The sequence below is a fragment of the Labrus mixtus genome, chromosome 5 (assembly GCF_963584025.1).
Source record: "Labrus mixtus chromosome 5, fLabMix1.1, whole genome shotgun sequence".
In the NCBI taxonomy this organism is placed as follows: Eukaryota; Metazoa; Chordata; class Actinopteri; order Labriformes; family Labridae; genus Labrus; species Labrus mixtus.
The window spans coordinates 21358876-21368848 of NC_083616.1; the positions used below are offsets into that span (position 1 = coordinate 21358876).

The 9973-nt window shown below is 43.7% G+C and overlaps 1 protein-coding gene across 4 annotated transcripts in view; it reads right to left on the minus strand.

Annotated features, from left to right (window-relative positions):
- The window catches only part of LOC132974442 (transducin-like enhancer protein 4), a 38667-nt gene extending 37918 nt beyond the window's left edge, over positions 1-749 (minus strand). For 2 of the 4 annotated variants that reach the window (XM_061038510.1, XM_061038509.1), the window contains exon 1: positions 159-749. In XM_061038510.1, coding sequence (XP_060894493.1) covers positions 159-203 — 45 coding nt within the window. In that variant the 5' untranslated portion in view covers positions 204-749. The remainder of the gene's footprint in view (positions 1-158) is intronic. The other 2 variants (XM_061038511.1, XM_061038512.1) reach the window with 1 other exon arrangement.
- Between the last annotated feature and the right edge of the window lie 9224 nt (positions 750-9973).

A 9973-nucleotide genomic window follows, 5' to 3' on the forward strand; every position in this document is an offset into this window, starting at 1 on the left:
ACGCACACGCACATGCAGCTGCAGCATTGAAACAATGAGCGCAATTGTCCGTGCGAGCGCGCGGTGGCACGGAAACTTGATCTAAACTGATTACGCATCAGGCGCGCGGCTGTTAATCTGCGCTGCTTTGACATATTGCCTTTCTGCTTTCTACTTACCGGATGCCGGGCCGGGGGATACATCTTGCTCAGATCACGAATCATTGAAAATGTGTTGCAAAGTTCGTTCGGATAAACCGCAAAAAAAAAAAAATAACCCCAAAAATGAGGGAGCACGGCGCTCTCCCCGTGCGTAAAAAGGTCTGTCAGTGGCCGGTTTGTTGACTACGTGCATGTGCCACGAAGAGTGAAAACATCCTCGGACCTTTTGCTGGCCGTCATTCTTTCAGGCAGTGTTGGAAAAAGTCCATTCAGTTTGATATTTACAGCAGGAGTTGCCTCAGTCTTCTCCAAAATCTCCAACGCTTTAATTTAGGCGCACAAAGCTTAATTTCCTCCCACCTAACTAACAATGATCCTCCTAAATGTCTAATTTTTCCTAAAAAGCATCGACTTCTGGCACATCATGACCTCTCCTCCGCGTCGTCCCGTCGTCACGCATTTATCGGTTAATTTCCTGCAGCCTCCGTGAACGTTCACATCCCCACACAGCACCGGCGGAGCGACCACCTCACCGACTGTTAACAACCTGCCCCTCAGAAGCCAAATTTAGAAGCAACCAGTCGCACGAGCGCAATTACATATTCACAACAATTATGGGAGCCTGTACCATGACGTCGGGACGTGTAGTTTAATTCAAATTAGTCGACAATAAGCACTACAGATGTGCGTCTGCCGTAAAGAACTACAACTTCCAGGCTCCTCCGCGGAGCCCCCCCCGAAGCCAATGGTGTGTGGTCTGGAGGAGGAGCGACCATTAGAGTCAGCCAATAGCGACGAACAAGTGAGCACACTGCGCCGTGTCCCCCTGTCAATCACTGATATTTTGTCCAATCACCTCCATCAGGACGCACTCTATGCAGACTCCCCACGTGGGGGCTCGGTCTAGAAGATGTCACAGGGATTAATCTGGAAACTATATCTGTTGATTTATGTGTTGTATTTTGTTGACACTTCTAGGCAGAAGCGAACATATGGCCCTGAGGTGTCTCATGTTTATCCTGTTTTTAATTGAATCGCCAATTAAAACAATCTGCTATTCAGTCCACAGATTGCACTCACAACCCTGCAATTAAATTCTCATTTTGAGCTCCCTTGTAGGCACTTCTGCATGTGTGTATAGGATGCAAATCATATAGGGGAAGACAAAATATTATTGTAAAGACTTAATGAACTTGAGTTAATTGTATAATTACTGGTATGGAGGTCGACTAGGCTGCATGCCAAGTAGCCCATTCGGATCCTATTAAATTCTGTTTTGAGGACGTGTGGGAAAATGTTTATGGGGTTTTTTAGAAATGGAGAGAGGGAAATTGGAGTTTTGACTGATTGACCTGCATTTTGGCTTTGTTGGACTTAAAATATTAATCAGGAAAGGTAAAAAAATTACGAGCATTACATTTTCTGAAAGCACAAAAGGGAATTACTCGAACAGATTGTCCAATTCAGAACAGTAAATAGTTCTTAGAACTTCTAAGCACATCATTTTAAAGTTGCAGCAGGTTAGCATTGATCTCATTTTAGTTCCTCTTAACCTTTAACATCTATGATTTACTTGGTGATCATATTTGAATCAATTACCAAAAGCCACAAATTGTAGAGGACGGAAAGGAACAATGTTTCATCCTGAATGATAGTGGAGCGGTCTAATAAAATCTGATATACAACCTTAATATTGTGCAATAAGTACTACAGTAAATACAAAAATGTACTTTTCACAAGGATACTGTTTTTTTTCAAAGGGCATGGCAGATTCAGGCGGTTCATTTTCTGTATTTTCATAACTGTGAGTAACACTATTTAAAAATCCTCATTTGATACACTGTTATTCTATTTGTAAATTATAGCCACTTTAAGTCATGTTGATGTCAACGATATAAAGAAGCATGAATCAGAAATTACTTAGATTCAATTTTTCTTTTAGCTATTATACCACTCTGGACAGCCAATGGAGCCTTTCATTCTGAGTTAACTGAAATATGATGATAATAATTAGGACTTAATCTTTCTTCCCCCCAAGGAGAAACTCCCTTCAGTCTTAGGGATGAGTGTATGCACTCAGCCTACATTTGCTGCTGTGAGTAGATGCTTAGTGTGTATGTGACTGACACACACTGACACACTGTTGCTGGGTCAGCAGCTCTCATAACCACTGAGTTCAATCATTTAACTGCACTAACTGCATGTGTTAGTTAGGACATCTTAATCATCTTCTGCTGAGTTACGCTTCATATTTCTTCTCTCTCTCTCTCTGAATGTCTTATCATTTCTACGCGTGACATGATAGAAGAGGAGTTCTATCATTGTTATATATTACTTTTATTTTTTCTCAAACACACACACACACACACACACACACACACACACACACAGAGGCGTAGCAATGCTTATCCACGATATGACACCACATCAATCTTGTCTGCTCTAGTCAGTCTGTCTGCCTCTGTCTCTCTGCCGGTCCTGTTGTCTCTGCTTCTCCCTCACACATACACAGGACTGTGCACACATACACACGGCCTCAGCCATTCAAATACACATCTCTATCTACCGCACATACAAACTAATATCTCAGGTAAGCACAGGGCCTAAAGTGACCTGCTGTCGTGGTGCGTGAATCCACTAAGGCTCAGAAAAGGTAATATCATGCCCTCCCTCGTTCCCCTCCAAGGGTTGAGCTGTGATGTGGGCGAGCATGGGGGGGGGATGCAGAGGTGAGGGAGGGGGGGCGGGTGAAGAGGAATAAACAGATTTATTTGCCTGCGCCCCTCTCTGATTATTTTGCCCCTGCCTTTTGTTCCAGACCTTATGAAACCCAAATGTCAAGTGAGGCGAGGGCCTCATATCGAGCCCTGTCAATCACATCCCTCTGCGCACCTGAAGCCCTGACGCTGGATTATTGGCTTCAACACAAGGGCTGCCTTTGCCGCCAGCCACAACGCCTCAGACCATTCGACAGCCAAGGTTTTTTTTTTTTCTAAAGAGGAACTTCATTTGGCAGCTGATGCGCGGGAGATTGCATAGGGGCCGATTCTGAGGGAAGGATTCATGTGTGTGTAGGGGGGGGGGGGGTGACTGGCTTATCGAGGGAGGGGGATTAAGGTGGAGGGTGGGGGTCGGGGGGTGGTTTTGATTCAGGTTGAGGTGGCGAAAAACCCCAGCCTTAACATCTTGCTCAGAGCACTGATCCCAACCAGCTATCAGCACCTACATGTCTCTTAATCTCACACTGCAGCTCTCCCTGTCAAGTTCTCCCTCCTTTTACTCACTCTCACACACACACACACACACACACACACACGCACACACACACACACACCCACATGCACACACACGCACACACCCACACACACACACACACACACACACACACACACACACACAAACGCACACACATCTATATCACTTCCTACGCGATCTTTTTATCTCTATAAATATTGTACTCCCTCACAATAACTCACTTTGACATAAATGCACTCACACACAAACAGCCCACTGGACAAAGCATGAACTTTCAGTCCGGCTTTAGAAGAAATTGAGAAGAAATTTGAATGCTTCAGAATCCTGATACATTTTTGAATCATTTTACAAGTATAATTTTCCTTGTCAAGATCTGGGCTCTACCCACAATCAAACCTGCTACTCGCTTGTGTGTACATTTTTAAACTGTATGGAGATTTTTTTTTTTTCTCTTTTAAAAAATGACTCTGAGTCTATATTAGCTTGTGAGCACTCTCCCGACGGAGAGAGTTTATGACAAGCAGAATTAGCGACATCCACAGAGGTGCACTAAACTCAACATGTGCATTCACACTCAGTTGAAACAGGGCTACAGAGTGCTGGTTGCAAGTAGTAACTTCATTTTTCACAAGACATGTTGAATTGTTGGAAAGACCAGGATAACAAGACTTTGTTGAACCAACCGTATCATGATGATTTATTTTTCTAAATGTGGAACAGGACTCTTTTCATTAACAGAGAGCGGGAACTCGGTCAGCAGACAAGAATTACACGACAGTAATGGACGATTCTGCCACAGCCTGGGTCATATTTAGTTACATTTGTTTTAAATGATCTCTTTCTGTGAGACCAGTTCATGGTAACTGAGTTCCAGTTTATGTACATTGCTGTGGTTAATAAGTTGATAATTGTTAAGTGCAGGACTCCGGTCTCCTTGAGGAAAGTTTTCTGTGTCCCTTTCCCACCCAGACCTCAACACCATTGATTTCTGCATTCGGCTACATGAATGTTTGACTACTCCCTGCATCTGTGCTGAATTCTTCCATTTGATTTTAAATACGAGATGTAAAATCCTCCAATACTGACACGACCCTGAGGGATAGCAGGCTGATACACTTTAGGCAAACTTGTTGAAACATAAACGTTATTTGTCGTTTTAAAAACTGGAAAGCAATATCACAAATAAACATCTTGAGTCTTCATTTCATGAATTGATTTGATAGTGATGTTTAAAGTAAAACATGTGAATGTTTTCAGAACGATGAATGTTTCTGAAGTCAAATGTGTTTAGGCAGATGCGTTTGCAAGCCTATAGCTCACTGATAACAGCCCCTGCATTAGCAGTACATTTTCATTGTATAGTGTCAATGTCAAGTTGTGTGTCGGCAAGTGCATGTTATCGTTTTTTCCCTCGTCTCTGCTGAGTAGCAAGTAAATGGGTGCTTTGGTTAAAAACAAACATTGAAAAGATGGCGATGATTAGATGAAGAGACAAGTCAAATCTAATCTTTGCACTCATTCTATCCCTTAATAAGTATCCCCAACTGTAGATCATATGCATCTAAACCTCACTAGATGTAGCACTAAGGATCCAGAAAATACATTTTACAGCCTCATACCAGGTAAGGCAAGGCAAGTAAATGTATATAGGCCTAGCACATAGTACACACAAAGGCAACGTAACCTGCTTTTAGTCCTGCAGAAATCTGGTTTTAGACTCTTACGTAATTTAAATCTATGGACAGAAAAACTGAAATTAAAGATATAAAAATCATGAAGTGGACATTCTTATTACTGTGAACAATGATCCTGCAGTCTGCTGCTGTCCCATAGGTCAGCAGAGCTACAGAGGTACAGCATATTTACTATAAGACAAGCACAGTGGTATTGTCCTTTCACCACCCCACCATCCTCAGAGTTTATGGAATGATAATATAGCACCTGCCTGTCATTGTCTCTGTATGTGTATGTGTGTGTGTGTGTGTGTGTGTGTGGGGATACACTGTCTAACTAATCATACTTCAATGATCACTAACCACTGGTCCGTGTTCCTAAATCTCCTGTCCTTACAGCAAGCTGCGTCTAAATCCCCCATGCTCGCCCCCTTAACACGTCATTAATCCCCGGCGGCCACCCCTTTGAACACGGAGCTCGTGTGAAGGGATAACCAGGCCTCCTCAGACACAGAGACAGGGAGGCGGAGGCAGCGCAGGATTTACCCCGCTACCAGCAGGTTAATCCTGCCTCCACACTGGGTGAGCGAAGGGAGGTGGTATGTGAGTACGAGTGTGCGCGTCTTTATTGCAGACAGTTAAGGATCGGCTGCATCCCAGTAACGACTCTGGGGAAACATCAGCATCTGGTGCTCAAAGTCATCCAGTCCCCCCCCCCCCCCCCCCCAAAAAAAGGAACACACGCAGATTGCTGCCATTTCTTTATTAGATTACAAATGGATGAAGCAAGTGTTTGTGCTGATAGAAACCGAAATAGCACGGAGCGACCAGATAACAAACAGACCGAGACGCTGAAAGCAGAAAAGGGGAGAGACAGTCCCAGATGAGGAACAATTAATTATCAGAGAAGTGATGACATCGAGAAGGGCTGAAAAGGAAAGAAATCCTCAGGGTCCAAATAATGCAGCAAACCAATCAGTGTGACAACATCCCACAATGTAAATAACACACACACAAAAAACTGACACTGTAGGTTTTAATGAAATCTCAACGTAGTTTTGGTGATATATAAGTGCAAGAACAGCGGGTCAGATAACTGCTGTTATGTAAAAACAACGACTTTAACCCTGATCACCTGGATGAAAGTTCTGTTATTGTTTAAAAATATCCATCCACCACAACTAACCTCCAATGTTGACTTTCTCACTCTTTACTTCACCTGACTTCATCCTACACCATGCTCATGTCACAACCATACAGGGAAGGGAACAGTATGATAACAGTATGATAACAACTGAATCTGCTGGTTTAGTGTAAAATGGTTTTAAAACATTATAACTTTTCCTATTAAAACATATTCTTTATTAGGATAAGTTGAACTTTTTTTTATTTTTGAAAAATCAAACCTCAAATCCTCAATGTTTCCTCCATCAATTCCCCAATTACTTGCCAAAATAACATGTATAACCCTGGTATAAGTCACTATTGTTCGGTTTAGTGTATCGCATTTAAAAGGCAACAAGGAGGCCGCTAACTTTTCTTTAAAAAATAAAAAAGGTCTTTGTCTGGTGTGCAGAGGAGTCTAGGATAGGCAGTCAGACTTTTAACATTCTGCCTCCTCCTCAGTCTAAAAGACTAATCAGCCACTCAGCGGGGCTCTGGCTGCTAACCAGGACTAATTCTGCTTCCTGCTGGCTGGCGACACACACTGGGACAGCCATGATTGGCTGTTTAGCACCAGGGGGTACACCTCTGATTGTCTGCTTAGCATATTTTCTCCCCTCATTCTGGTGGCGCGCAGTCCCTCTTATGCTCATTGCACAGCACAAACACAGGGACGTTATAGAGGGCTGTGTGCATGTCTGTGAGTGTATGTGTACGTTTGACATCAAACGCTACAAGAGTTTGTTTGGATAAACAAAAAAAAAACAAAATTCATCACCATGCTGAAACCTCCCTCCTCCCTTTTCTTGTCTCCTTTATTGTTAACATCCCCGTTTCTTCTTCTTCTCCACTGTGGCACAGATCAGATAGAATGTCACCTCTACAAACTGCCGCGAGCTAATTAGCTGTTAGCCATGTTTGTGTTCTTGACTGATGACAGGATCATTTACGCTGGTCTCCAGCTGGCTGTGTTTGTCTGAGCCATCTCATTAGCATGGCAAATTAGTCCCACTCAGTCAGGGTTCTGCCTCGCCCTATGAGAAGTGATTGGAATGCAAATCAATCAGGAGGGCGGGGAAATGGAAACCATAAAAATTGTGTTGAGGAGGGGAGGATGAGAATATGGTGTAAACTTTTGTGATGATGGGGTTAAGAAATCCCATTGGCTATGTTGCAGGAAATTAGACAAAAGTGGTTAAGATCACGATTGTTCCATTTTTAGAAGAATTTTTTTAAGAGCAGAGGAGGGAGGTCAGGAGTGTTTTCAGCCTGTCAGCTGCCTTCGTCTTGAGAAAAAGCATTCAAGGGCAATGCCCTGTGCTTCTGTAAGCGATTGTGATTATTCCAGGAAAAAAAGGCTGTGAATAATTAAAACATTACTCTGAATTTGTGAGTTTAATTCCCCTAAAAGCTTGGGTTTATCTTTTATACCAAAGCACAGATTTAAACAGCAGCAGCCATTCATCAAATCAGCGTCAAACCAACCAGGTAGCGTCATTTCTGTGAATGAAATAAAGTGAACCAATCCTAGAGGGGATATATCAATAATAAACAAGGTTCAGCGTACTAACAAGCTGCTTTGCATGGCTAAGGAACCTTTGTCATCATTGCTTTGTAATTCTGCTAAGTGAGCCGTTAATATGTTTCCCAGTGCAAAACAATCTCTTCAATTTGATATTCTGTCAACAGGTTTTTCTCCTCATCAGCACAAAGTTATTGATCACGCTCAGGAGCTGCTTTCACGGAAGGCGGCTGCATTTTCTCTGCGTCATTCCAATTATTCGGTGCACATACATTTCCCTGCTCATACATGTATACCTTGGATTTACTTTTCCACTAAAGTGAAGGAAACTTTGCAAAAAAAAACGTAAAGCACTCGAAGGAACCTGCATGAAATAGATTTTTTTTTTTTTATCCAGCAAAGAACAACAGATGTCAAAGCCACCGGGGTTTTCAGGGTACATTTATGTTGTTAGAGGTAAAGGAGGTCTCTGTCTCACTTCTCTCTTCTGTGTGTGTTTAACTCCTTCAAGTCAATCTCTGTGAAGCTGCCGCTATCTAGTTTCATTTGTCGACAGGTCTGGCAGCGGGGAGGAAAGGAGGAAGAAGAGGGGGGAGGATCGAGGAGGAGAGGAGGGGCAGCAGTAATGTAAGAAAATTGGAGGATTAGACGGCGAGCCTTCTTCCTGTCTGCTGCAAACCCCCCCCCCCTCCCCACCCCCCTCCTCCTCCTCATCTTCCTCCTTCTCATGCCTCCATCCAACCCTCAGACTATAATAACACAGCCTGACATACTGACGACCCCTCCATCTCTCCCGCTCCTCCCCTCTCTCCCTCATCCCTAACAGACCTGTCATCCTTCCTCTTTCTCACTGGTTTGGGTTTTATTCCTCTTTTTAAAACCATGCTGGGCTTTCTTCCTCTTCATTCATCTTTTATCAGTTAAAAGCTGGTTCACTCTATCTGTGTCCCCTCTATCCACAATCAGCTCCTGTAATCTTTACCAAGACCTGTCCTTAGTGTAAAGGAGGTGCAAGAGCTCTACAATCAAGTTTGAGGCAGATTTTCATTGTCACTGTGTACTTGAATGCGAGTAACCGAGCATAGGGATGTGGCACTGACACGACACAAGGCTGAGAGTTCTTTTGGGTAGTAGTTGAGTGAGGTAAAGTGTGTGTCATGGGGGGGGGGGGGGGGGGGGGGGGGGGCTATGTGTGTGAGCTATGTGAAAAGGCCTAAATGGATCTGTGATTGGACTCTCTGAGGTCGTCATCAGCCCAGATTGGAGGCCATTAGGGCCTATTTAAAAGAATTACTTCCAGGATGCAATCAAAAACCTTGATAGGTAATCAATGGCAACTCGATCAGGGCACAAAGGCAGTCCATGCGTCTCAATCAGCCACCATTCAGCAGGACAGGGAGATCAGTACTGGCCAGAACCTATACAGTCACTTTTTGTAACGCATGCATCCACACACACACACACATTCAATACAATCCCAAATACCTGAGAGACATGCATGCAGCCAAATATACACTGTCATACAAGTGTAAAATCACTGGGAAAACACAATGCATGGATAGAGAATATCCAAGTACACACACACACATCCACACAAATGACAGTAAGTTGATCTGCAGATGGCAATGTTCCCCTGACCTGCTCCAAGACAGTGATTTATCAGGAGGCGTGTAATGCCTCAAACACCACCCCCTGAGCATTAAAAGAAGAATTACAGGACATAAAGGAGAAGGATGGAGCGAGTGATGGAGCGGGAAAGAGAGAAGAGGATGAGTAGGAAGGAAAAAGGAGGAGGACGGAGCCATAAAGAAAAACATAAATAAAGAACCATGCAAGAGGCAAATGAAGGGAAGAGGTAGTGAACAGGCAGGTTGATTTATAAGACCTTCTAGTTAACCAAGCCCTTTAGCGTAGAGTACACACATGTACACACACTCACACACACACACACACACACACACACACCTGCAGCATCCAGTGAGAGTGATGAGCAGGGAGAAGTTGGTAATGCTGTTCAATGATGCGTGTGGCGTTTAGTTCAGTCTGAGTGCGCCTGTTTCTACAGCTGTGCAGGCTCACAAAATGCCCCAGCAGGTGGACAAAGAAAGACAGACAGAGTGAACGAGGAGAGAGAGAGAGAGAGAGAGAGAGAGAGAGAGAGAGAGAGAGAGAGTGTGGGGGGAGTGGGAGGGGGTGGCGGATCCAAGGCCACAAATTGG